At 74.3% G+C, this 24764-nt stretch overlaps 5 protein-coding genes across 8 annotated transcripts; 2 read left to right on the top strand and 3 right to left on the bottom strand.

The window, feature by feature from the left end:
- Positions 1–140: 140 nt before the first annotated feature.
- Positions 141–5341, top strand: MOGS (mannosyl-oligosaccharide glucosidase; the record flags this gene model as incomplete). The annotated part of the gene is made up of 4 exons (XM_082760380.1): positions 141–495; positions 612–832; positions 3232–3425; positions 3497–5341. The coding sequence occupies 4 exons, from the start codon at positions 141–143 to the stop codon at positions 5205–5207; spliced, it is 2481 nt and encodes an 826-aa protein (XP_082616506.1). The 3' UTR covers positions 5208–5341.
- A 518-nt stretch (positions 5342–5859) lies between these two features.
- Positions 5860–7768, bottom strand: WBP1 (WW domain binding protein 1). Its single transcript, XM_082760381.1, has 4 exons — positions 7566–7768; positions 7087–7189; positions 6837–6998; positions 5860–6660 (listed from the first exon to the last, which is right to left on the bottom strand). The coding sequence occupies exons 1-4, from the start codon at positions 7632–7634 to the stop codon at positions 5999–6001; spliced, it is 996 nt and encodes a 331-aa protein (XP_082616507.1). The 5' UTR covers positions 7635–7768; the 3' UTR covers positions 5860–5998.
- A 421-nt stretch (positions 7769–8189) lies between these two features.
- INO80B (INO80 complex subunit B) lies at positions 8190–10606 on the bottom strand. The gene is made up of 5 exons (XM_082759085.1): positions 10470–10606; positions 10074–10266; positions 9770–9888; positions 9250–9431; positions 8190–8964 (listed from the first exon to the last, which is right to left on the bottom strand). The coding sequence occupies exons 1-5, from the start codon at positions 10513–10515 to the stop codon at positions 8500–8502; spliced, it is 1005 nt and encodes a 334-aa protein (XP_082615211.1). The 5' UTR covers positions 10516–10606; the 3' UTR covers positions 8190–8499.
- Positions 10607–11019: 413 nt separating this feature from the next.
- RTKN (rhotekin) lies at positions 11020–18804 on the top strand. Of its 4 annotated transcripts, none has more exons than XM_082760316.1 (13): positions 11024–11488; positions 14714–14913; positions 14993–15054; positions 15172–15225; positions 15292–15409; positions 15643–15864; positions 15933–16027; positions 16283–16389; positions 16644–16775; positions 16840–17005; positions 17089–17193; positions 17432–17540; positions 18029–18128. In XM_082760316.1, the coding sequence occupies exons 1-13, from the start codon at positions 11378–11380 to the stop codon at positions 18033–18035; spliced, it is 1488 nt and encodes a 495-aa protein (XP_082616442.1). In that variant the 5' UTR covers positions 11024–11377; the 3' UTR covers positions 18036–18128. The 4 variants fall into 4 exon arrangements, with proteins under 4 accessions (XP_082616440.1, XP_082616439.1, XP_082616442.1 ...); XM_082760315.1 differs by lacking the exons at positions 11024–11488; positions 17432–17540 and adding exons at positions 12281–12332; positions 12702–12942 and having other exon boundaries at positions 18029–18804; XM_082760314.1 differs by lacking the exon at positions 17432–17540 and having other exon boundaries at positions 11020–11488; positions 16647–16775; positions 18029–18804.
- A 35-nt stretch (positions 18805–18839) lies between these two features.
- LOC309878129 (uncharacterized protein) lies at positions 18840–24425 on the bottom strand. Its single transcript, XM_082760312.1, has 14 exons — positions 24293–24425; positions 22811–22863; positions 22604–22716; positions 22324–22398; positions 21755–21892; positions 21546–21623; positions 21284–21435; positions 21122–21176; positions 20917–20991; positions 20714–20834; positions 19926–20633; positions 19687–19802; positions 19358–19412; positions 18840–19274 (listed from the first exon to the last, which is right to left on the bottom strand). Exons 1-14 carry the CDS (start codon positions 24376–24378, stop codon positions 19174–19176), a joined length of 1926 nt encoding a protein of 641 aa, XP_082616438.1. The 5' UTR covers positions 24379–24425; the 3' UTR covers positions 18840–19173.
- Between the last annotated feature and the right edge of the window lie 339 nt (positions 24426–24764).

Genomic DNA, 24764 nt, shown 5'->3' with positions numbered 1-24764 from the left:
GGTACCGGCGCCGGTACCGGGGGCGCCGCGGTCGCGCCCCCCCCCCCCGAGCAGCGGCCCCCGGAGGCGCCGCCAGAGGGCGCTGCCCCCCCCCCCCCCGGGGCTCTGCCCCTCCCCTCCCCGGCCGGTGACGCGCGGCGATGGCGGCAGAGCGGCGGCGGCGGGGAGCGGAGGGGCCGCGGGGGCGGCCCCGGGATCGGGATCGGGAGCGCGATCGGGATCGGGGCGCGGCGCGGGGGGCGCGGGGCGGGCGGGGGGCGCTGGGGCTGGCGGCGGCGCTGGCGCTGGGGCTGGGGCTGGCGGCGGCGGCGGCGGCGCTGGGGCAGTGGGGCCGGTGGCGAGCGGCCGCCCGCGCCGCCAGCCCGCACCCCGCGCCCCCCGCGCTGCCCCCCGGCGCCGCCGGGCCCCGCGCCGCGCCCCGCCGCTTCTGGGGCTCCTACCGGCCACACGTCTACTTCGGCATGAAGACCCGCAGCCCCCGCGCCGTCGTCACCGGTACGCGGCGGGGACGGGGGAAAATGGGGAGTGGGGAGGGGGTCGGGGGTCGGGACCGGAGGGCTGGGGACCGGGGACCGGCCGCCCGCTGAGCGCCCCCCGCCCCGCGCCCCCAGGGCTGATGTGGCTGCAGCAGCGGGAGGCGGGGGGCGGCCTGCGGCACACGTGCGAGCAGGGTGACGGGCTGGCGAGCTACGGCTGGCTGCGGCACGACGGTGACAACTTCGGGGTGCAGGAACTGCGCGACCGCGGGCTGCTGCTGCGCACCGAGTTCGTCAAGCGGCACGGCGGGGAGCACGGCGGGGACTGGAGCTGGCGTGTCACCGCCCGGCCTGAGGTGGGTGCTGCCGCCCGCGACCCCCCCCCAGACATCAGCGTCCTCGGGAGGGTAAAGCAGGCAGCTCTGGGACCCCCTGATCCAGACGTGACCCTGTTGTCGACGGAAGGAAGACACAGACGCTCAGTATGAGTGAACAGTGAAGTTCAACTTTAATGGATAGCTCAGTCGCCTTTTATCTAGTTCAAACATAGTCAACTCATACATATTGCAAAAACTAAGCTCAGCATTGGCTAGCACTTCCCGCTCTTTTCAGGTAGTTCCTCCCTCTTTTAGCTACCGTCCCGCCTTAGGGGCCTTCCCAATCGCCCAAGGGCATCGTGTCCTTGGGCCTGATCGGCTCTCAGCCAGCTGTGTACGTGCCAGGCTCGTGTGAGTTGAGTACGGTACTTCACCAGCCCATTGCCTCTTAACTGCCCAACATCCTCGTGTCCTACCTCACTTAACCATTCCTCCACAATTCCCCCGTTTTTATTTTGCGCTACAAATACCTTCTCTGTGAGTTGCTCTAGTTTCTGAGTTAGGCAGTTAAAGGTTACATATGCAGCAATTATAATCAATATAATTATAAGTAGAAAGCAAAGTCCCTCTTTAACTAACAAAACCCATCCACCCATGTTCCCAAAAACAGATTTAAGCCAACCTTCAAACCAACTATCTTGTACTACAATTTTTTGTGTATGATCCCTTAACCATTTCAACTGGTCGTGAATTGACTGACCATGAGTCAGAAAGATAAAAGCAACACATTCCTTCTACATCTTCACACCCATGTCCCTGAGCCAGCAATAAGAAATCAATAGCGGCCCTATTTTGCAATACAGCATGTCTTAGACTCTCCATATCTTGTGACATTTCAGAAAGAACTTGTGTTGTTACATTCGATTGTTTAACAGCCCAACAAGCAAGCTTATTAATGTTAGTCAAAGCGTGTGCAGTTCGCACACCAGGCACCAAAGAAGCAAAGAATCTTTCTGCTGGACCCCACAATTCTACACCATCATTACAGTCAGAACCCAAAGTTTTTAGTTCTCGTTTAATTCTTCTGCTCCTTGTCGAGTTCTGCCACGAGTGTAAATCTGGAGCGGAAAGTGTGAGTCGCCCTAGGTAACACAGTCCTCCAAAAGCATTGGCTGGTACTCCTTGCCATGCACGGTCTCCACAGATCAAAACCATGCCAGAGAGAAGCAGCACAGCCGCCGCTGCTTCCATGGTTACATCAGACAGGCTGCAGGGTCCTGATGTCCGTCCCTCTGCTCTGTGCCGACTCGCCACACGGTGAGCTCGAAGCGCAGCGCTGCTCGTGGCGGTGACTGAGGGGGGGGAGGCTCCCACTGCCCCGTAGCCCCAAGGCAGCGTTATCGTTCTCTCTGAAGGCGGCAGTGGGCAATGCCCAGCTCCAGCACTTCCCGGCAATCCCAGTCGCTCTGTAGCGGCAGCAGCAACTCTCTGCTCAGCCTGATGTGTAGCTACAGAACTAGCGACTGTTCTCCAAGGCTTCAAGAAATTTTTTAGCAGACTTAATATCATTAATAACATCATCAAACAATTTATCTCCAAATTTACGCCACTCTGTTTGTTCAAAAAACTATCAGGATTTGTAAAACAACCCTGCGCTACTGCATATGCTAATAACCCTGGCAAATCTTTTTCTACAATCTATATCTAAAATACTCCGCTTTTCTAAAAAGCATCTGAGCAAATTATACGCCGCTTGTCTTTCATACCTTTATATATACAGTTGCAGCCTTTGCAAAGACCTCGGTGGCGCTTTTCCGGCGGGACCCTTTATAGGCTCATCCCGAGTGCGGGGACTCCCTTCCACCTTCTGAGCTGTGGATGCGGGGACTCCTGTCCCTTTCACCTTTCCGACGCGGGTGAGGGGATTCTTGTCCCTTCCACCTCCTGGGCTGCGTTGCAGGACCGGATCCTCCCTTATTCCGTCCAACCGTGGCCCACGATCACTGCCAGCAGTGTCCAAATCCCGTTCAGATCGGTCCCTGTTCGGGCGCCAATTTGTTGTCGACGAAAGGAAGACACAGACGCTCAGTATGAGTGAACAGGGAACTTCCACTTTAATGGATAGCTCAGTCGCCTTTTATCGAGTTCGAACATAATCAACTCATACATATTGCAAAAACTAAGCTCAGCATTGGCTAGCACTTCCCGCTCTTTTCAAGTAGTTCCTCCCTCTTTTAGCCACCGCCCCGCCTTAGGGGCCTTCCCAATCGCCCAAGGGCATCGTGTCCTTGGGCCTGATTGGCTCTCAGCCAGCTGTGTACGTGCCAGACTCGTGTGAGTTGAGTACGGTACTTCACCAGCCCATTGCCTCTTAACTGCCCAACATCCCCGTGTCCTATTTCACTTAACCATTCCTCCACATGACCCCCCTCCCGCAGGGCGCGGGCAGCCCGGCCTCCCTCGTCTCCCTCTTCTTCTACGTGGCCACGGACGGGCAGGGGACGCTGCAGCCGCACGTGGAGGACAGGACGCGGCTGGCCGCCGTGAGCGGGACGTCCGAGGAGCTGGGCGACTTCAGGATCACCTTCCTCAGGCCCACCTCGGAGAGCGGGGAGGGCTTCACCTACAGCAGGTGCCTCGCGGCGTCCGTGCACCCCCCCGTCCCCGGGGTGCCACCGGGCGCTGACTTCTCTGTGCTTGCAGCTACCACTACCTGGACGCGTGGAGCCCGGGGCTGCACCGCCTCACCGACGTGGTGCGGAGCAGCCTGAGCGACCGCTTCGTCTTCTCCCCGCCGGGGGGGCCCCGGCAGCGCTTCCTGGCCGTGGACACCTTCCGCGGGCTGCCGGGAGCGGCGGAGGCCCCGCGCAGCCACCTGCTGCTGCACCAGGTGACGCTGCGGCTGCCGGCCCGCGTGGAGGTGACCTTCGAGTCGGGCAGCGTGCGGGACCGGCGCGGGCCGCTGGCGGGGCCGGCGCTGACGGCGGAGCTGGCGCGGCACGAGGCCGCCTTCGAGCGGCGCTTCGAGGAGACCTTTGGCCTGGAGCGCAAAGGCTTCGCACCCGCCCAGCGCCGCTTCGCCCAGGCCGCCCTCAGCAACATGCTGGGCGGGATGGGCTACTTCCACGGGCGCTCCCTGGTGCAGTCCCCGCTGCACGAGCACCCCGTGCCGTTCCCTGAGACCTCCCTGTTCACCGCCGTGCCCTCCCGTTCCTTCTTCCCCCGCGGCTTCCTCTGGGACGAGGGCTTCCACCAGCTGCTGCTGGCGCGCTGGGACCCCGAGCTGAGCCGCGAGGTGATCGCGCACTGGTTCGACCTGATGAACGCGGAGGGCTGGATCCCGCGGGAGCAGATCCTGGGCGAGGAGGCGCTGGCCAAGGTGCCCCCCGAGTTCGTCGTGCAGCACAGCGAGACCGCCAACCCCCCCACGCTCTTCCTGGCGCTGCAGCGGCTGCTGGGGACGGCCCCGCTGCCCTACCTGCGCCGCCTCTTCCCCCGCCTGCGCGCCTGGTACGAGTGGTACAACAGCACCCAGGCCGGGCCCCTGCCCTACACCTTCCGCTGGCGCGGCCGCGACACCGACCCCGAGCGCTTCCTCAACCCCAAGACGCTGGCGTCGGGGCTGGACGATTACCCCCGTGCCTCGCACCCCTCGGCGGACGAGCGGCACCTCGACCTGCGCTGCTGGATGGCGCTGGCCTCCCAGGTGCTGGCCGAGGCGGCCGAGCGGCTGGGGGAGCCGGCGGAGCCCTACCGGCACATGCAGCGGGCGCTGAGCGACAGCGAGCTGCTGGAGCGCCTGCACTGGGCCGAGGAGCTGGGCGCCTTCGCCGACTACGGCAACCACAGCCGGGCCGTGGGGCTGCGGCGCGAGGCGGGGCGGGCGGCCCCCGGGCGGCCTCCCCCGGCCCCCCGGCTGGTGCGCGTGGTGCGCGAGGCGCCTCGGCCCCGCTTCGTGGGGGCGCTGGGCTACGTCAGCCTCTTCCCGCTGCTGCTGCAGCTGCTGCCCCCCGACTCGCCGCGCCTGGCCCCGCTGCTGGGCGCCATGCGCAGCGAGAAGCAGCTCTGGACGCCCTTCGGCCTGCGCTCGCTCGCCCGCGACAGCCCCCTGTACATGCAGCGCAACACGGAGCACGACCCCCCGTACTGGCGGGGCTCCGTCTGGGTCAACATCAACTTCCTGGCGCTGCGGGCGCTGCACGCCTACGGCAGCCTCCCGGGGCCGCACCGGGAGCAGGCGGCGGAGCTGTACCGCGAGCTGCGGCACAACCTCGTGGCCAACCTGTACCGGCAGTACGCCGAGAGCGGCTACCTCTGGGAGCACTACAGCGACAGCAGCGGTGCGGGGCAGGGCTCCCACCCCTTCACCGGCTGGTCGGCGCTGGTGGTGCTGGTGATGGCCGAGGACTACTAGGGCAGGGCGCAACGCGGGGCCCGGCTTTCTCAGGGGCAGGTGGAGGCGCCCCGGATCTGGGGCTTGAGTCCTCCACCGACAATAAACCTCAGCCGTGACGTGCCTCGGTGCCTGTGTCAGGGATGGGTGCAGGGACCAGGTGAGCAGCGCTGCTGCCCCCACACCTCCTGGAGTCCTCAAGCTGTCCTGGTCCTCCCCTGCTGCGGGGAGGTGGCAGCATCGCCTCGCTGCTGTGTCCCTGCCCATGGGGAAAGATTTGGGGATGGGGGGGGTGTCACAGCTCAGCCCCGGCTCCACAGCACCCTGCGCCCCCCCAGGCCCACAGAGGAAGGCGGTGGGGCCATAATTCCACATCTCTTTAATGATGAGGGGACGCTACTCGGGCCCCGCACACAGACCTGCAGGCTGCGGCGGGACGGAGCCGCCCCCCCCGACCGGGGCCCGGCTCCCTGGAAGCAGTTCAGAGGGGACAGCGGGGGGCACGGCGGCACCGTGGCGGGGCCATCCCGGGGGCTCCGCGGCGAGAGTCCACAGCCCGGGGATGGCGGCAGAGCCCGCGGGGCCGCAGCGGGGAGCGGAGGCGGGGGAAGGCGGCCCCGCCGCACCCGGGGCCCTCTGAGCAGGGGCGGTTTCGGCACCGCGGTGCCCCCAGCCCGGCTGCTCCAAGGCGGGGAGCGGCGGCACGAGCCGTGGCGGCGGGGAGAGGCGCGGGCGGCACCGGGCCGGCCCCGCGGGCAGGGGGATGGTGGCGGCGGCGCGGCAGGAGAGGCGGCAGGGCCGGGCCGGGCCCCTCAGACGGGCAGGGGGGGAGCGCCCGGCTCCCCGCCGCCCCCCTCGGCCGGGACGCTGCGCCGGGCCGGGGGCGGCGCGGGGCCGGCCTTGCCCAGCAGGCGCACGGCCTCGCCCTCGCTCTCCTCGCCGCCCTCCTCCTCCTGGCAGCGCCCCACCTCGATGCCCGAGTCGCCCGTCAGGCGCCGGTGCCGGTAGTGCTCGCCGCCCTCCTCCTGCGGGGCCGCGCCACCCTCCTCCTCCTCGCCTTCCTCGATGTCCGAGCAGCGGTGGCAGTCGGCCTCGAAGAAGTCCACGTTGGAGGAGAAGAGGGCGTGCTTGTGCGGGGCCGTGCGGGCGGGCAGCTCCTCGGGCAGCTCCCAGCTGGCGCCGGTGCCGGTGCTGCTGGTGCCGCCCTCCTCGCTGGGCGTGCTGGCCCGGCTGCGCTCCGTCTCGTCCGTCACCTGCACCGACAGCGAGGTGCTGCTGGGGGACGTCACGCAGCTCGACTCGCAGGAGCAGCTGGTGTAGTTCTCCGAGCTGGGCGAGAGCGTGAGGCTGCTGGAGCCCAGGCGGCTGCGCGGCCCGCTCAGCTGGGCCAGGATGGCGCTGTAGGGCGGCGGCGGCGTGCTGGGCCGGTGGGCCACCTCCTCGTAGGCAGGCAGCTTGAAGGAAGCCAGCATCCCTGCGGGGGGCGCGGGGTGAGCACGGCAACGAGAGCCAACAACGGAGCCCCCCTCTGCAGGGCGCAGCCACCCCAAACCACCGCGGCCCCGTCTGTCCCAGGGGGTTCCTCAGGACCGGGACAAGCACGGAGCCGAGCACGGGGCCCCGGGGATGCACGGGGGCAGTGGCACTCACTGAGATCCATCATGGAGGTGGGGTAGTTGCAGGCACCGTGGTAGGCGATGAGGTTGATCTCCCGCTGCCGCTGCTGCTGCTGCAGGCGCAGCTTGGCCCGGCGGTGCCGGTAGGCACAGCAGCAGCTGAAGAGGATGAGGATGGTCCAGAGCAGCCAGAACCCTGCGGAGGCAGAGCGGGGTGACCGTCCCGCCGCGCCGCCGCCCTCGCCTGCCCCGCGCCCGGCCCCCCGTGGCCCCGCCGCACTCACACCACAGCTCGTAGTAGTAGGTGCAGCAGCCGGTCTCTCCGCAGCAGTGCCCGGTCTCGCACACGTAGGGCTGGTTGTTCACCCCCGGGCAGTACTCCCGGGCCTGCGGGGGGCAGCGGCACCGTCACGGGAGGGGCACGGAGCCGGGACGGGCCCCGACAGCGCTGCTGGGCACCGGGACCGGACCGGGGGGGCTGGGATGGAACGGGACGGGACGGGACCGGGCGGGACGGAACAGGACGGGACGGGACGGGACCGGGGAAGACGGGATGGGACGGGACCGGACGGGAATGGACGGGAATGGACGGGACCGGGCAGGACGGAACTAAACGGGACCGGACGGGACGGGAATGGACGGGGCCAGGCAGGACGGGACCGGACAGGCCAGGACGGGACCGGTCGGAACGGGACGGGACGGAACTGAACGGGACGGGCCCGGCCGGTGCCGCCCCGCCCCGCCCCGCCCCCCCCCCCGGTACCTGCTGGTGCTGCCGGCCCAGCAGCGCGGCCCAGGCCCCCTCGGCGCCGCCGCTCCCGGGCCGCTCCATGGCGCCGCCTACAGCCCGCCGCGGCCCCGCGCCGGCTCCTCCCGCTCGGCCGCCCCGGCCCCCGCCGCCCGCAGCAGCAGCCGCTGCCCCCCCGCCGCCGCCGCCGCCCCCATGGCGGCCGCCGGGGCCGCCGCCGCCGCCCGGGCCGCAGCCGCCGCCGCCGCCATCGCTCCCGGGCCCGAGGTCCCGCCCCCCCCCGCGGCGGCCGCGGCCAATCGGGCGTCGCCTCGCCGCCCCAGGCCAATCGGCGCCGCCGCCGCCGCCCTGCCCCCGCCAATCGGGTGCCGTCTGCCCGCTCCTCACGCCCAACAACAGAGACAAAGGGACCGAGCCCCGCCCCCGCGGGGAGTGGCGGCGGCCGCGGCCAATCGAAGGCCGAGCACCGCCTCCCCAGCCGCGACGGACGTGGCTCCTGCCCAATGGGAGCCTCATCCTCCGGAGCAGCGCATGATGGACGGCCACCTCCACCAATGGAGAGCTTGATCCCGCCCCAGAGGCGGACCCTCAGCGGACTGCAGCTAAACAGACGCGAAACCACTGCTCGGACGAAAGATTGGCGGATAGGCCGACCAACCAGCGGCGTTGTTCTTTGCCAGACAGCGCTCCCAGCCAATAGGGTCCGCCCGCAGGTGCCCGCCCCTCCCGCCCGGCCCCGCCCCCTTTCCCCGTGCGGGGCGTGCCCGAGGGCGGGACCAGGACCGGGGGGCGGGGCTGGGCCCGAGGCTGGGCCCCTCCCACGACCTGGGAACAGGGCCCACCGGGGACCCCCCCGAGACCCCCCCCGGCCCCGGCGGTGCCGCCAGCCCCGTCCTGTGCCCCCAGTCCCGTCCGGTGCCGTCCCAGTCCCAGTCCCGTGGTCCCAGCACTAGGCCGCGGCCTCCTGCAGCCGCAGGTTCTTCTTGTAGCAGGCCAGGCTGCAGAGCGGCAGCCCGGTGCGGGAGCAGGAGTAGCGCTTGTGGTTGGAGCAGCCGCTGACCCCGCACAGCGCGGGCGGCGGCACGGCGGGGGCGGGCGCGGGCAGCAGCGGCAGCGCCATGCCGGCCGGGAAGGAGACGGTGATGCGGTCGGCGGCGTTGCAGTAGTGCACCACGGGGCAGGGCGCCTGCTTGGCCCGGCGCTCCCGCAGCGTCTTCACCTTGGCCTTGTTGGTCTTGGTGAGGCGCTCGATGGTCTGGTTCTTGTTCTCCTCCGCCTTCTTGGCCGCCTGCAGGCGCCGCTTGCGGGCCCGCTCCTCCCGCTTCACCAGCATCTCCTCCGTCATCTCCTTCGTCTTGTAGCCCATGGGCAGCTCCAGCAGCGGCTGGCTCTGCTGCTTGTGCAGGAGGGCTTTCTGCGGGGGCCACGGGGGAGCCGTCAGGCTGGAGGAGAGGCCCCGGCAGGTGGGGGCACCCCGACCAGCGCCCCCCATCCCCATCCCTCTGAGGGCACGGAGGCTCCGACCTGATTCCCAGCCAGCTCTGGGGTCCCCACGCTCCTCATCTCGCCAGAGCCAGCCGCCTCTGGGGCAGCACCCAAACTGGGCAGGATGCCCCTGGCTGGGGGCTCCACACGATGGCCCCAGGGCAGTCCTCACCATCCCCATCACAGCCCCACTGCTCCATCCTGCCACCCTCACCTGTCTTGCTGTCAGCAGGGACTCATCCACCTCCTTCTTGAGCTCCCCGTTGTCGTCCAGCTCACCCTTCTCCAGGGCATCGAGCCAGCGCTCTTCTTCCTCCTCCTCCTCCTCACGGGCAGGGAAGCAACTCTCTGAGTCCAGATCCGGCAGGGGTGAGGGGTCCAGGTTGCTGTCCTCATCTGGGCCGGGCAGCAAGGGACAGAACGGTCACTGGGGAGCACAGCTGCCGTGTCTGCTCCATCCTGGGGTGATGCCGTGCCCAAACTGCATCACACTCTCCCCATGATGCAGGAATCATCTCTGACCCCCTCAGTGAGGCACTAGAGACACTCGCAGCCTGCTTAAAGCCTGGAGGAGGGAACCAGAACATCCCCACAGGGCCCCCCCTCTTGCTCCAGCCCCTCCACGTACCCCTACAGCCCAACACTCCCTCAGAGACCCTCCAGCCCCAACGTTTCCCCGCGCTGTGCCCACAGCGGTGGCGGCGCCCTGGGGCTGGCCGAGCCCCAGCACTCACCCAGCCAGGCCCTGTACTGCTCGATGGGCACCCCCTCCGTGGGCTCGTCCTCCTCATCCACCACCATCAGCGGGGAGGGGGAGCGCTGCGCCTCGGGGACCACCGTGAAGGTCGGCACACTGCGGAGAGAGCGCGGCAGCCCCTGAGGCCGGGACAGGGCTCTGGGGGGTGGGGGTGGGCACCGGTGCTGCGGGGGGGGGCACTGGGGCAGTGGGACGCGGGGGGGGGGCTGGGGCCAGCCGGGCCCCTGTGCCGGGCAGGGGCAGGGTCCGGGTCCAGAGGCGCAGCGGCCGCACGCGCTCACCTCTTGGTGCCCAGGATCTGCCCCCCGAGCTTGATCTTGAGCTTGAGCTGCGGCTTCCGCAGGGCGGCTCCGGGCTCCGCGGGCTCCAGCGCGGGCGGCCCGGGCTCGTGGTGGTGTTTCTTCTTGTGCTTCTTCTTGTGCTTCTTGTGCTTCTTCTTGTGCGAGCCGTGCCCGCCGCCATCGTCCTCCTCGCCTGCGGGGCACCGCCGTCAGCCCCGCCCGGAGCCCCGGCCGCGGGACCCCGCCAGGGGAGAACGGGGCCGCCCGGCGGGGCCGCCACCGGGGCTCCCGGGGATGGGGCCCGGCCGCCGGCCCCGTCGGGGGCACCGGGCCCGGCCCGCGGGGAGCGCCGGGGAGCGCCCGGCCCCAGCCCGCCCCGGCCGCGCGGGGTCTCACCGTGCTCGCCGCCCTCGGCCCTGCCCCGCCGCCACGCCTTGCTCATCCGGCCGAGCCGCCCGCGCCCGGTGGCGGTGCTGGCACCGAAGCCCAAACCCGCGCCGTGGGGGAACCGATTCCGGCCGGACCCGCTTCCGCCCGCCTCGGGGCACCGCGCGCAGCCTCAGCAGGGCGGGGGGGCGCCGCCGCCGCCATCTTTGAAGCGGGCAGAGTCCGCCGGGCCCCGCTGCCCGGGTGGGAACCGCTGCCGCGCGCCCTGCGGCCGGGCCCGCTCCTGCCCCGCCTCGGCACGGCCACGGCGCGGGGGGGCCCGGGGCTGGGGGGCGGGGCGGGGGGGGCGGGGGAGGGGCCGGTACCGCCGGTACCGGGGCGCGCCGCGGCCGTCCCGGGTCAGCGCCCCCGGCCGGGGGTCCCGCGGAGCCCCACGCGTGGGACACGGCGGCGGCCACGCGCGTGTGCGCAGCCCCGGGCACGCGGGGACCGGGCACGCGCCCAGGCCACCTGCACGGCCCCCCCGGCACGGGCACGGGCACGGCCACGCGCGGCCCCCCCGCCCCCCCCGGCCGCAGCTGCCCGCCCTGACTCGGGCTTTGTCCGCCCGGGGCCACGCGCGGCTGGGGGCACCGCGCCCGCCCCGCCCGTGCCAGGGGACGCCCGGTACCGGCCCCGGCCCCGGCCCTGCTCCCGCTCCGGGGGGGCCCGGTGCAGCTCAGTGCGTGTCGGTGCAGCCCGGTGCCTGTCGGTGCAGCCCCGGTGCGGCGCCGCCCGCCCCCGCCGCCAGGTGCCGCCGGCCCCGGGGAGGGGTTTGCGCGACTTTGGAGCTCGGGGAAGTTCCCGCGGGTCCCGGAGCGGCCCCAGCCCCCGGTACCGGCCCCGGCCCCGGCCCCGGCCCCGGCCCCGCCGCCGCGATGTTCTGCCGCAACCACCGCAGCCGGGTGACCGTGGCCCGCGGCTCGGCGCTGGAGATGGAGATCCGACGGGGCCGCTGCCGCCTCAGCCTGCTCGGCGCCGCCCCGCAGGTAGGGCCCGGCCCCGCCGCCGGGACGCGCGCGGCCGCCCCGGAGCCCCCCGGAGCCCCCCGCGCAGCCCCCGTGCACCGCGGGACGGGCGGGAGCCCCGCGCGTGTCCCCACGTGTCCGCGTGGGCGCGCCGGGACCTCCCGTGCCGCGGGGTCCCACGAGGCTCCCGGGGCCGTGGGAACGGCCGGGGCCGGGCCCGCGCAGCCGCCTGGGAAGGGCGAAGGCGGCGGCGGCCGCTCCCGTCCCGTCCCGTCCCGTCCCGTCCCGTCCCGCCGGTGGGACCGGGCGCTGCCGGCCCAGCGAGCCCGGCCGGGCGGAGCGGGAACCGGCCCCGCGGCACGGGAGGGGCCGGCGCCCCCGGCGGCTCCCACGGCCCCGCGCCCCCCCCGCCGGCTGCGGGGCCGCGTCGTGCCCGGGGCGGCGGCGGGGCCGTGCCGAGCCCCGCGGCTCGGTGTCTGCCCGCGTGGCGCGGGGGGGCTGCGGCCGCCGGGGTTCCTCGCCCCGGGCACAGACGGGGGGGGCCCGGCTCTCCCGAGCCCCCTGAGCCCCGGGACGTTTTACGGGGAGGGGGTCCCGGTAGCCCCGTACCGGCTGCAGTCGAAGTGGCGGGGTCCCGGTACACCGGAGGGGGGGGGGGGGACGGAAGGACCCGCCGCCAGGGGGCGCCCCCGGGCCCCGGGGTGCCGGTGCCGCCGGTGCCGCGGGCGGGGGGCCGGGCCGGGGGCGGCCCCTGTAACCGGAGCCGCCGGAGGAATGCCGGGGGAGGGCGGGCCGGGGGCGGGCGGCCGCCGCCTTCCTGTGAGCGCCGCGCCGCGCCGGAGCAGCGGTCCGGGATCGGCGGCAGGTACCGGCGGGGCGGCCCCGCTGCAGCGCACACCGGGGCCGGCAGGGGGCGGCGGGGGGGCGGCGCGGGGCGCACCGGGGCCACGTCCCCAGCACGCACCCGGGATCCCGGCCCCGCAACTCCCGCCGCGTCCCGGCGCCCCCCGCACCCCGTTCACCCCCGTCCCTTGACCCCCTCCCCCGGTGCCCGACCCCGCTCCCCCCCGCGCCCCCTCAGTCCCCGCGTGCGGGTTTCGGGGCCGCTGCCCCCCCCCCTTCCCCTCGCCCCTCCCGGTCCCGTCCCCCCCGTGCCCCCCGCCGCCCGCGCTGCCCTTTCCCGGCACAGAGGCCGCTTGTTCGCCGGGCGATGAAAGGCCCTTTCTCTCCGCAGCCGGGCCGGGCCGGGCCGGGCGGGGGAGGCCGCGCACGGCGCTGGACGCGGCGGGGGCCGCGGGCCGGGGGCCGGGGCGGATGCGGGATCCCCGCGCCCGGTGTCGGCGGCTCCCCGAGGGGCCGCGGCGGGGCCGATGGAGGTGGCCGGGCGGGACGGCTGCGCCCCGCTGCAGGACAAGCTGCGGATCCTGGAGGACCTCAACATGCTCTACATCCGCCAGATCGCCCTCAGCCTCGAGGTACGGGGGGCGGGGGGGGCGCGCCCCCCGCCCCCTCGGTAGCGGCTCCCCGGTACCGGCCGCCCCGCGGCGCCGGGGCCGAGGCTCGCGGCCGCCCAGCCCCGCGGCGGCTCCCCCGGGGCGATGCCACGCGGCGGGGCCGGGACGGGGCGCGGGGGCCCGGGGGGGGGGCCCCGGTAACGGGCCGGTCCCGCAGCCCGGGGCCCTGCCCTGCCGCGTGGGGGCCCCCCGCGTCCCCCCGGTGGGGCGCACGGAGCCCGCGGTGCCCGGAGCGAATCCCCCCGCAGCCCCCTCCGCCCACCCGGGCCGGGCGCTCGGTGTATGTGGGGGGGGTCCCACGTCGGTCGCCCCCCCCCTCGCCCAGCAGCGCCCCCAAAATCTCCCCGCCGTGGGGCGGGCGCCCTATGGCGAGTGGGGCCGCCGGGCGCGGGGAGGGTGAGCGCTGCGGGGGGAGCGTGGGGCTTACGGGGGGGGGGTCCCGGGGGGGGCTGCAGCCGCCCGCGCCCCCCGCCGCGGCTCCGGTGGCTATTTATAGCTGCCGGTGATGTCACCGCTCCGGCGCTGCGGCTCCGCCAGCCCCGGCCCCGCGCCCGCCCGCAGCTCCGCCGGGCCCCGCTGCCGGGGGCCGGGGGCAGGGGGCTGGGGCACGGGGGGCGGCAGGGGGATGCCCTGGGCCGCCATGGATCGCCGCGGCACCGGCAACGTGAGGCGGGGGCCGAGCCGGCGGGGGGGCGGGGGGGATGCGCGGCGCCGAGGCTGCGGATTGCGGCAGGGGGGCTCCGGGGGGGTCCTGCGGGAGGGGGCAGCCCCGCACCGGGGTCTGGCATCCTCCGCCCGTGCGGCTGGGGCGTGCCCCCCTCCCCCTGCGGCTGCGGGCCCCGGGGCGGGGGGCTGGGGCTGGGGGGGCTTTGCCACCTTCCGATGTGGCTCCTGTGCAGCTCTGGTCTCAGGGGGAGGGTCTGGGGGGCAGTGCTGGGGGCCTGGGGTGTCCGTGGGGTGCGCGGCCCCTCCGTGCAGCACATCAGGCAGTTGCGGGATGCGTCACCCCTCCGTGGGGTGCGGGGCAGCGTGTGATGTGTCTGTGGGGCACGGAGCTCTCCTGGGAGGCACGGTGAAGCTGTGGGGTGCATGGCACGACTGTGGGGTGCATGATGGAGCTGTGGGGCACGTGGCACCTCTGTAGGGTGCATGGTGGGGCTGTGGGTATCCGTCTGCCCTGTGGGGTGTCTGTGGGGCACGTGGCTCGTCTGTGGGATGCATGATGGACCCGTGGGGTGTGTGGCACTGCTGTGGGGCACGAGATGCAACTGTGCACTCTGTGACCTGTCCGTGGGGTGTGAAACAGCCGTGGGGCAGATGACATATCCGTGGGGCATGTGGCATACCCGTGGGGTTCGTGAAGTAGCTGCGGGGTTTTTGGCTCTGCCGCGGGGTTCATGATGTGTCCGCAGGGCGCGCGGCGCTCCGTGGGGCACGCGACATGTCCGTGGGGCACGTGGCTCCCCAGGGGCCCGGCCGGGATGGTGGCTCCGTGCCCGGGGGGTCAGGGGACGTGTGTGCTGGTGCAGCAGAGCACAGCTCGGGGCAGGAGGGTCAGCCCCAGGCACTGGCTGTGCTGGGGGGGAGTGGGGCCGCGTGGGGGCCACCGTCCCCTCCCTGTGAATGTGGCTGCCCCTTACTGGGAACCTGTGGGGGTCTGCAGCAGTGGGGGAGGGCAGAACCCAGGACCCCCCCCATTGGGTCCTGCGCTCTCACGCTGCCCATCCCACAGGACACGGACATCCAGAAGAAGATTGACCATGAGATCCGGATGCGGGAGGGGGCCTGCAAGCTGCTGGCCGCCTGCACGCAGCGGGAGCAGGCGCTGGAGGCCACCAAGAGCCTCCTGGTGTGCAACAGCCGCATCCTGGCCTACATGTCGGAGCTGCAGCGCATGAAGGAGGTGCAGGTGATGCAGCGCGTGGCCAGGCGGTGAGGACCCCGCGGCGGGGGGTGGGTGGGAGGTGGGGGCCCCCGGGCAGCGGTCACGGCTCTGCGCTTCCTCCCGCAGCCCCTCGGACGCTGGCCCCACAGACGACCGCCTGCCCTGCCGGGGCAGGGTCTGCATCTCAGGTATGGGGTCCCCAAAAGCCCTGCAGGGTCAGGGGGGGCTGCTGGGGGTCCTGCACCGGCCCCTGGGGTGAGGACAGGGCCCCGGGGGTCTCACCACCACCCCTCCCACTCCCCCAGACCTGCGCATCCCGCTGATGTGGAAGGACACGGAGTACTTCAGGAACAAGGGAGGTGAGTGGGGGGGGTGGCAGCGCGGCCCCCAGCCCCACGCTGGCCTGACCCCCGCCCCCGGCGCAGAGCTGCACCGCTGCGCCGTCTTCTGCCTCCTCCAGATCGGGGTGGAGATCTACGACACCGAGATGGTGCTGGTGGACCGGACCCTCACCGACATCTGCTTTGAGAACGCCGTCCTCTTGTGCGCGCTGCGCCGGGCAGGTCCCCGCGTCCCCGCATGTCCCCGCGTCCCCCCGCGTCCCCGCAACCCGCCAATCCCCGCCTGTCCCCGCGTCCCCGCTTCCCCGCACCTCCGTGTCCTCGCGTCCCCGCATCCCCACGTCCCCGGGGGCTCCCCGGCAGTGCCCCCCTCCCCCGGCAGCGGGGTGGGGCGGGGGCCGGGGGCTGCGTGCGCCCGCTGAGCCGTGCCCCCAGCACGGAGGCCGGGCCGGACTTCGAGCTGAAGGTGGAGCTGTACAGCGCGGGGCTGGAGGAGGAGGCGCCGGGCAGCGCGCCCAAGAAGCTGGCCAGCAAACTCAGCAGCTCCCTGGGCCGCTCCTCGGGGCGCCGGCTGCGCAGCGCCATGGACGGGGGTCCCGGCAGCCCCGGTGCTAACGGTGGCAGCGGCCCCCTGCTGCTGCCGGCCCCCAGCGTGCCGTGAGTACCTTGTCCCCCCTGTGATCCCCCCTCCCCACCTGCTTGCCCCTCACTCTCAGCTCCCCCAGGGGCCCCAAATATCACCTGCTGGCGCACGCGGTGCTGTCCCTGGCCGAGGTGCAGGACGGTTTCCGCACCCACGACCTCGCCATCGCCTGCAATGGTGAGCGTGGCACCGTGAGGGCTCCCCGGGCAGGGCTGGGGCTGGGGGCCTGGAGGTGGGCAGGGGGGGCTGGGGTGTGATGGGGTGGGGGAGAAGAAACTGCGGGGTCCCAGCTGGACGGGAGGGGAGAGGGCCCTGGCCAGGTGGGGGGGCAGCACTGAGACGTGGGTAGCTCTGGGGAGAGCTGGGGCCAGGCGGGGGGACCAGGGGGGCCCTGCCCTAGGGCCCCCCTGTGAGTGCTGTGCCCCCCCCCAGAGGAGAGCTCCTTCTGGCTGCCGCTGTATGGCAGCATGTGCTGCCGCCTGGCTGCCCAGCCCCGCTGCATGGCGGCTCAGATGATGTGCGGCTTCCTCAAGGTGCAGGTGAGCACGGGATGGGGACGGGGACGGGGATGGGACGGGGACGGGGATGGGATGGGGACAGGGTGGAGCAGGGACAGGCTGTGTTGGGGCAGGGTGGGTAAGGGACAGGCAGCACCAGCCTGGTGCCAGCCATCCCTGCCGTTAGGCTATGGACCGTGGTGGGGACGGGGAGCGGGGATCCCTGCGCTGGGGAGGGGGCTGCTGCCACCCCCGGGGCCGGGCTGCGTGCACTGAGCAGCCCTGTCCCACGGCAGCAGGCATCGGGGGAGCCGCAGGGCTGGGCTCGGCTGTTCTGCGTCCTGCGTGGCACCAACCTCCTCTGCTACCGGCGCCCGCAGGAGGCTGAGGCCGGCGTGGAGCCGGCGCTCACCATCGCCATCAACAAGGTAGGGGCCGGGCCGGGGGGTTGGGGGGCGCGGGGGCGTGGGCTGACTGTGGTGTGCCCCGCAGGAGACCCGGATCCGTGCCACGGAGCAGGAGGCGCGCGGGAAGCTGCACAGCATGTCCGTCACCAACCGCTACGGGGCCGAGGAGGTGACCCACACGCTGCTGGCCGAGAGCCGCGCCGAGACGCAGCGCTGGATGGAGGCCTTCTGGCAGCACTTCTATGACATGAGTGCGTGCGGGGACGGGGACGGGGACGGGGACCAGGACCCCCGCCCTGTGGTGCACTGAGTCCGGCCCCTCTGCTCCCCGCAGGCCAGTGGAAGCAGTGCTGCGATGAGCTGATGCGCATCGAGGTGCCGCCGCCGCGCCGGCCGCCTGCCCCCCTGCCACGGCAGGGCTCGCTGTACCACGAGATGGGTGAGCACGGCCAGCGCGTGGCCTCCTCACCTTCCTCCTCATCGTCCTCCTCACCTTCCTCTTCATCGTCCTCCTCATCGTCCTCCTCGCCTTCCTCTTCATCTTCCTCATCTTCCTCCTCACCTTCCTCTTCTCCGCTAACCAGCCTCTCCTGCCACCTGCGCCTCCCTAACCTCCTGCCTTCTCTCTGCTGTCCTCTGCCTCTCTCTGCCCCTGGCCGTGCCCTCCCACGGTGCAGCCCTGCCCGGCCCTGCCGTGCCGCCCTCGGCCTGCGAAGGGCTCCTGCTGCAGGATAACGCCGTCTCGGCGGAGATCCGTGCCCTGCTCTCCTCCTATTACAGCGACAGGTGACGTACGGGGCCGGCAGGCTGGGCCAGCGGCACCCGCTGCGCGGCGCGGCACAGCTCCACGCGGCACAGCCACGGGGCACGGCACGGCCACCCTGGCCACGGGGCACGGCACGGCTGCCTCTGCCTGCCGGAGGTGTCACAGCAGCACTGGCTGCAGGGCAAATCCCAGCTGTCCTGGCCACGGGGCGCATCCTGGCTGTCCTGGCCACCCAGGCTGCAGGGCACATCCCAGTTGTCCCAGCTCTGGGGCACATTGCAGCTCCGGTGCATGTCCTGGTTCCGGTGCACGTCCCGGCTCCCTGGTGCATGTCCCAGCCGTGGGGCACGTCCTAGCCTTGGGGAACATCCCAGCCATGGGGCATGTCCCGGCTGTGGGGCACGTTGTAGCCATAGGGCACATTGCGGCTGGGGGGCACGTCCCGGCGCTCCCTGGGGTGGGGGATGCAGGTGTCTGGCTCCCCGCTGACCCCCGCTCTTCCCCGCAGCTATTGAGCCGGCCGACGACATCGAGGCAGTGACGGACATCCTGACGCGGCGGGCGGCGGGGCTGGAGGGGGGGCCAGGGCTGGGCTGCCCCCCCTGGCTCTCCCTCTTCGAGGGGCCCCCCCTGTGCGCCACCACCCCCAGCGGGGTCAGCCCCGGCCCCCGTGCCCGCCCCCGCACGCTCTCGCTCGACGCCAAGCTCAGCACCCTGAAGGGGCGGGGGGCCCGGCGCGCCCCCTCCCCTCGCCCCTCGCCCGGCTCCAGCTCCTCCAGCCCCGGCAGCAGCAGCCCGGACACGGAGCGCGCGCCTCCCCCCCCCAGCCTGCCGGCCCCCCCCGGGTACCTCCAGTCCCAGGTCTGAGCCCGGGACCTACGGGAGGCTCAGGGGCAGGGGGCCCTGTCCCCCCCCCGGGGGGGGCTGACACCACAGGGGACCTGTCCTGGGAGGCAGTGGGGGGGTCCCAGGGGTCCCAGGCCCTGCAGGGGGCTCAGAGCTTCTTTCCCTGGGGAGAAACTGGAATTTACGGTGCCCCTGTGCTGGGGGGGGGGGGGGGCACTTGGGGCCAATGCCACCACTGCAGGGGGCGTTGGGGGCTGACCCCCTCCGAGGGGTGCTCGGGGCTCACCCCACCATGAGCAGCTGTGGGCCCAGCCCAGGGGGCCAGAGCCCCCCCACTCTGCTTTCCTCACCGTTCCTAACCCTGGCCCCGCTGCACCCCGTGGGGACCAGCTGACACCACCACCTCATTCATGTGCATTAAAATTTATTTAACAGCCACTGCGTCTCACTGGGGGGGCTGGGGGTCGCGGGGGGGGCAGGGTCCTGCTGCCTGCCCTGTGCCCCCCGATCTGGGGACCCCTGTCCCCCCCCAGCCCTGTGCTGCACAGGTAGGTCAGGGCTGTGGGTGCGTGGCTGCTTCCCAAAGCTGCTGTATGGGGGGGGGGGGAGGTAGGGGGCCAGCGGCCCCAGTGCAAGAGGTGGTGCTGGGGGGGGGCTGGGGGGCTGCAGGCACCACACCGAGCGTGGGGCAGTGGGGCGAGGTGCGGGGCAGCCAATGCATGGGGGGCTGGGGGCAGCCCCGGCTGGGGGGGTGCTGGGGGGGCACAGTAGGTGATGCTGGGGGGGTGGCGTGCTGCTGTCCCCCCACTACACAGCATGGGGGGAGAGGTCCTCGTCCTCGGCTGGGGGGCTGCTGCCGGCGGGCAGCTGCTGGTGGGGGGCATCGCGGGCCAGCAGCAGGGCGAAGCCTGGGGGGGAGAGGGGGTGAGGGCTGAGCCCGGCCGGGGGGCTCGGGACACATGGGGGGGCCGGGGGGGGGGCGCAGCGGTACCTGGCTTGGCTTTGTGCAGCGGCTCTGGCAGGATGGTGTCGCTGGGCTCATCCCCCTGCAGGAAAGGGCCCCGGGGGTCCCCTGCTCTCAGGGCCCCCATGCCCGGTCCTGCCCCTTGCCCCCAGCCCCATCTTGACCCCCCAGCCCCGTCCTGCCCTCCCCAGCCCCTGCCCTGCCATGTCCCCCCCCCGTCCCATTCCTGCTCCCCCTGCTGTCCCCTCCCAGCCCCCAAATATCCACCCCCAGCCCCCCGCTGCCCCCCACCTGCCGCAGGTGCCGCCCTTCCCACCCATGCCACCACCACCTGCCCCCAGCCCCCCCAGCCCTACCTGCCCCGGGGGGTCCTGCTCCCAGGGTGGTGGCCACCCCCCATGCCCGAGGTCCCCGATGCCGTTGTGCCCCGAGTCGCTCCGGGCTGGCTCCTGCTCGGGTTCCCTGATGGTCCCTGGGGGGATGCGGGCACGGCTGAGCCCCCCCCCCACCAGCCCAGGTGCTGGGGCTGGGGGGCGCAGCGTGCAGGACCCCCACCCCGGCCCCACACAGCGGGCAGGGGGCTGCGGGCACCCACCTTGCTGCGGCTCCTGGGCTGCCAGGCTGGGGAGGGCCGGATCCTGCAGCGGGCTGGGGGGGCTGGGGCCGCGCGGGGGCACCGGGGCAGGCACCAGCCCAGGGGGAGGGGACCCCCCCCGGGGGCTCGGGGCCCCCTCGCCCGGCCCCACCGGCAGCTCCGGAGACCCCCAAGCCGGGGGGCTGGGGAGGGGAGGGGTGCCCGGGGGGGGGCCCTCCTCATCCAAGGGGGTGCTGGGGGGGCTGGGCAGAGGCAGAGCCTCAGCCCCCGCGCTGCCGGTGGGGGACGGCACGGCCGGCCCCGGGGGGGGCTGCCAGGGAGGGCTCGGGAGCGGCAGCCCCCCGCCGGGGGTGCTGGGGGAGCCCAGCCCGGGAGTGCCGCGGGGGGGCTCGGGCTCTGCCCCACGGGTGCCGTCGGGGGGCCCCGACCCGGGGGGGCTGGCGGGGGGCGGGGACCCCGGCAGGGTCGGGGGGGGCCCTGCCCCGGCTGGGCTGGGAGCCCCCGCGGCGGCACAGCGAGGGGGGGGCCCCGTCCCCGCGGGGCTGGCGGGCAGCGGCGGCGGGGGGCGGCGGGGGCTGGTGGGGGGCGCCGCCGCCCTGAAAGCCCCGGGGTCGAGGGGCGAGGGCGAGGGCGGGGGCTCCGGCCGGCGGAAGATGAAGGCTGACTCGGTCAGGCTGCGCTGGTACCGCAGGAACGGCCGCCGGGCTCCTGGGGGAGCGCAGGTCAGCAGCCGGCCCCCGGCACGGCCCCCCCCCGGCCCGCCCCCTCCCACCCCTCCCCGCACCTACCGGGCCGGGCGCCCACGGGGCCGGCGGGCAGCGGAGCCCCGGAGGTGGACCCCGCGCGCTCCCGCTGCCGGAAGAAATCCCGGGGGTTCTGCGGGCGCTGGGACACCAGCACGGCCGCCTCCTGCAGCACCGGGGCGGGACAGCCGTCAGCGGCGGCCCCCGGACCCCCCCCCCACGCCCCCGGTGGTCCCCCCCGCACTCACGGCCGCCTTCTCGATGGACTCGGAGCGCCGGGAGCGCTCCCGCATGGCCTCCTCGTGCTCCCGCTGCTGCTGCTCCTGCGGGACCGGGACAGGGAACAGGACCGGGACCGGGAACGGGATGGGGCCGCGGTGAGCCGGCTGTGGCGGGGCAACCCCGTGCCCCATTCTCCCGTCCCCCCGTCCCCCCGTGCCCGTCCCCGCTCACCCAGCGGGCTTTCTCCTTCCTCCGCTCCTCCGCCTCCAGCCGCGCCTGCTCCTTCCTGCCGGGACGGGGACCCTCAGAGCCGGCACCGGGGCGGCCGCCGGGACTCGGGTCCCGCTGCGGGGGCGCGGGGGGGCTGCGTGCCCCCGGGGGTGCGGCGCTCACCGGTGCTCCTCGATCAGCCGCTCCTTCTCCCTGAAGCGCTGCTCGCGCTCGGCCGCCTCGCGCCTCTCCTCCTCCATCCGCTCCCGCTCCCAGCGCCGCCGCTCCTCCAGCAGCCGCCGCCGCTCCTCCTCCTTGCGCTGCTCCTCTTCGCGCTGCGCCGGGCGGCACCGGGCTCAGCGGGGCCGGGACCCCCGGGACGGGCACCGGGGCCGAGCCCGGGCCCCCCGGGAGCGGCGGCCGCGCGGGGTGCCCCGGCCCTCACCTCGGCCTGCGCCCAGAAGGAGTCCCGCTGGGTCCGGCGGATCTCCAGCGCCGGGTTCGTCTTGCGGTAGTTGGTGCCCTGCGGGACCGGCCGGGACTCAGGGCGGCCCCGCGGCGGCGGCGAGCACCCAGAGGGGCGCCCTCGCCCCGCCGGCCCCGGTCCCGGTCCCGCTCCCGCTCCCCGTCCCCGTCCCCGGCGGCCCCGCTCACCACCAGCTCCTCGGTGTCTGCCGGGGGGGCCCTCCTGGCCGGGGGGGCCGCGGCGGGGGCCAGCTGGGCCAGAGCGCGGCTCAGCCCCTCCTGGGTCACCTCCTCGGCGCGCCGGGCGCTCAGCACCACGCTGGCCTCCTGCCGCCAGACGGGGACGGGGTCAGCCCCGAGCCCCCGCGGGGGTGCCGAGGCGCCGGCCGCCGCAGCCCCCCCCCCCCGCGCTCCCCCCGGGACGGGCCCGCGGCCGCCCCGAGCGCTCCCCGGGGGATCCCGGCGCCATTCCCCGACGGATCGGGGCGCGGGGACGTCCCGCCGGGCGGGCCGGGGCAGCCTCCCCGCTGCTGCGGGGCCGGGCAGGATCCGGCCGGGGCAAGGAGCCCAGCCACAGCCCCGGGTCGGCGGCCAAGGCTGGGAACTGGGAACGGCGGCGCCTGAGTCAGCAGCGCCAGGAATGCACTGAGCGCAGCAAGCAAAGGTCGGGGCTGCCCCGGGCTGGGGGGCGGGAGGAGGGGCGGGGGGAGCCCCCCCAGGTCGGGGCCGCCCCCGGCCCCCCGCCGGCCCCGACTCACCCTGAAGAAGGCTCTGATGGCCGGCAGGTGCCCGGCGCACGCCTGCCGCTGGGACTCGGGCGTCTTCTCCCCGACCTGGCACGGGCACAGGCGGCTCAGGGCTGGGGCCCCGCCGCGCCCCCCCCCGCCCCGCGCCCGCCGCCGGCCGGAGCCCCCGCCGTGATCCCACGCAGCCGTGGGGCTGGGGGCCGGGGGGAGCCTCGGCCGTGCCCGGGGCAAGGTGCGAGGCGGCGGGGTCAGCCCCAGCGCCCCCCCGCAGGAGCCCCCGGCCCGCGCTCACCCAGCTGATGAGGACGATGCGGGGGGCGCCGGTGGCGGGGTCCCGGAGGCGGCACAGCCCGTACATGACGCTGCTGGCGCAGAACTTGCCGGCCAGCTCGTCCGCGCCCCCGGCTGCAAGGAGGGGGCGGTCAGGGGGGGCCGGGCGCCGCGGGACCCCCGCGCACTCTGCGGGGGCAGGCAGCGGCCGGTCCCCCCCACTCCGTACCTCCGGAGTCCAGCAGCTTGAGGTCATGGTGCTTCTCGTAGGCGAAGACGGCCCTGGGGGGGCAGAGGGATCAGCAGCCCGGGGGGGGGAGCGGCACCCCCCGGGGCAGCGCCGGGAGGAGCCGGGGCAGGGCCGCGGGGGGGGCGCGGGTATCCAGCACCGGGTCCCCGCCGCACCGGGACCGCGCGGCCCCGCCGGCCCCCGCCCACCAGTGCCCGGCCCCCGCGCCGTGCCCACCCCATCCCACCCCCCCGCCGTGCCCCCCCCGCTGCCCGCCGGGCTGAATTCGTGGAAGTGCCGCCGGCAGCATCCGCCCAGGGGACAATGGGGCCGCGGGAAGCGCCGCAGCGCCCGGACCCCCCCCGGCCCGTGCCCGCCCCCCCTCTCCCCCGGTGATACCGGCCCCGAGCCGGCCTCTCCCCGCTGCCCGAGAGCCCCCCCAGCGGCCGGGCAGCCCCGACCCGCCGGCGCCCCCGGGCCTCGTGCGCCCGGGGCTGGGGCCGGGGGGGGCCGGGGAGCCCCCCGCCGGGGCGGCATTCCCCGCCAGCCGCCGCCGCCTTTGTCTCGGCACGGCTCCGATTACAGCCGCATGTGGCGGCACGCTGCGCGCCGGGGACACGGCGCGGCCCGGCTCCAGCAGCACGCGTGCGGAGCGGCACGGCTCCGGCTCGGCTCCGGCACGGCTCGGGAGCGGCGCGCTGGAGCACGGCGCGGCTCGGGGCCACGGGGCAGAGGGCAGCGGCCGCGGGGCCGCGCGGCACCGGGAAGCGGTGGGGAAAGGGGCGGCCCCGCCTCCGGCCCCCCCGCAGCCCCGCCGCCGCCAGCCCGGGGGACCCGCCGCGACAGCCGGCCCCGACCGCGGCCGCCCGGTGTCGGGAGGGCGCCGGCTCCCGGCCCGGCTCTCGCTGGAGGAGCGGCACCGGTCCCGGGACAGGCTCCGCCGCCGCCCCGCCGGCATCGGGAGGGGCGCGGGGCTCCCACGCCCGGGCGGGGCCGGGCAGGAGCCGCGGTCCCCACGCGGTGGGGCCGGGGGGGGATGGCAGAGCCGGGCGGGGCGCTGCGGGCACCCCCGGGCTGGCACCGGTGCGGGGGCGCGGCCGCTCCCCCCGGCCCTGGCGCGTCCCGGAGCCGTTCAGCCCCGGCGGGCCCCGCACCCCGGAGCCGCTCCCAGCCCGACGGGCCGGGCCGGGCCGCCCGGTTCCCTGCCCGGGTCCGCGGGCTCAGCGCCGGGCGGGGCCCAGCCCCGGGGCCGCGGCACCGTCTCGGCACCGTCCCGCCGTCCCCGTTCCCCGGGGCCACGCTCGTCCGGTCCCGGTGCGCGGGTCCACGTGCGGCCCAGGACCCCCTGTCCCGGCTCCGCTTCCCGGGTTCCCCGGCCCCGCGGGGGTCCCCCCCGCCCGCTGCCCCGCACGTCGCGGTCCCCGCCCGTGCCCGGTGCCGGAGCCCGTCCGTAGCCCGGTGCCCGGTGCCCGGTGCCCTCACCAGTTGGTGGCCGCCCGCGGGTTGCCCACGTCCTCCTTGGCCGCCAGCAGCGCCAGCCGGTGCCGGTCCAGCCCCGGGGCCCCCATGCTGCGCCCTGCCCGGCCCCGCGCCGCCCGGACAGATCCTGCGCCCGGCCCGGCCCCGCCTCCGCCGCCGCCGGGAGGGCGGGGAGGGACCGGGCGGGACCGGGCGGGACCGGGCGCCGCGCCAGCCCCGCGCCCTGTGCCCGGCCCGGAGGGGGCGGCGGAGGGGGCGCGGGGCCGCTACCGGCGGCGGGGCCGTTACCGGTGCACGGGGGCCGCCCGGTGGCCGCCCGGGACGGGGTCGCTACCGCCGGGGGGGGCCCGGCCCGGGGCAGAGCGCGGGGGCGCGGCGGTGCCGGGACCCCCCGCCGGTTCGGGAGCCCGAGGGCGTGGGTGCGGGGCGTGGGTCCGTGGGCTGGCCGTGGGCTCGGGGGTGCCACGCGGTACCG

The sequence above is a fragment of the Aythya marila genome (genome assembly GCF_965140915.1).
Source record: "Aythya marila genome assembly, chromosome: 4".
NCBI lineage: Eukaryota > Metazoa > Chordata > Aves > Anseriformes > Anatidae > Aythya > Aythya marila.
Note: the sequence above shows the minus strand (reverse complement) of the source record. Positions and strands in the feature narration are given on the sequence as shown.

What these genes read in the sequence shown, in the direction of transcription:
- WBP1 (XM_082760381.1), bottom strand. Translation starts at nt 7,634, where the DNA reads ATGGAGCGGCCCGGGAGCGGCGGCGCCGAGGGGGCCTGGGCCGCGCTG. An exon ending in TGGGCCGGCAGCACCAGCAG is followed by an intron (nt 7,190 to 7,565) that starts GTACCGGGGGGG and finishes TGCCCCCCGCAG; the next exon opens with GCCCGGGAGTACTGCCCGGG. An exon ending in CTACTACTACGAGCTGTGGT is followed by an intron (nt 6,999 to 7,086) that starts GTGAGTGCGGCG and finishes CTGCCTCCGCAG; the next exon opens with GGTTCTGGCTGCTCTGGACC.
- INO80B (XM_082759085.1), bottom strand. Translation starts at nt 10,515, where the DNA reads ATGAGCAAGGCGTGGCGGCGGGGCAGGGCCGAGGGCGGCGAGCACG. An exon ending in GGCCGAGGGCGGCGAGCACG is followed by an intron (nt 10,267 to 10,469) that starts GTGAGACCCCGC and finishes GGTGCCCCGCAG; the next exon opens with GCGAGGAGGACGATGGCGGC. An exon ending in GCAGTACAGGGCCTGGCTGG is followed by an intron (nt 9,432 to 9,769) that starts GTGAGTGCTGGG and finishes TGCCCGGCCCAG; the next exon opens with ATGAGGACAGCAACCTGGAC.
- RTKN (XM_082760313.1), top strand. Translation starts at nt 11,378, where the DNA reads ATGTTCTGCCGCAACCACCGCAGCCGGGTGACCGTGGCCCGCGGCTCG. An exon ending in TGCTCGGCGCCGCCCCGCAG is followed by an intron (nt 11,489 to 14,713) that starts GTAGGGCCCGGC and finishes CCCATCCCACAG; the next exon opens with GACACGGACATCCAGAAGAA. An exon ending in GCGGCTTCCTCAAGGTGCAG is followed by an intron (nt 16,390 to 16,643) that starts GTGAGCACGGGA and finishes GTCCCACGGCAG; the next exon opens with CAGGCATCGGGGGAGCCGCA.
- LOC309878129 (XM_082760312.1), bottom strand. Translation starts at nt 24,378, where the DNA reads ATGGGGGCCCCGGGGCTGGACCGGCACCGGCTGGCGCTGCTGGCGGCC. An exon ending in CAAGCTGCTGGACTCCGGAG is followed by an intron (nt 22,717 to 22,810) that starts GTACGGAGTGGG and finishes CCCTCCTTGCAG; the next exon opens with CCGGGGGCGCGGACGAGCTG. An exon ending in CCATCAGAGCCTTCTTCAGG is followed by an intron (nt 21,893 to 22,323) that starts GTGAGTCGGGGC and finishes GTCTGGCGGCAG; the next exon opens with GAGGCCAGCGTGGTGCTGAG.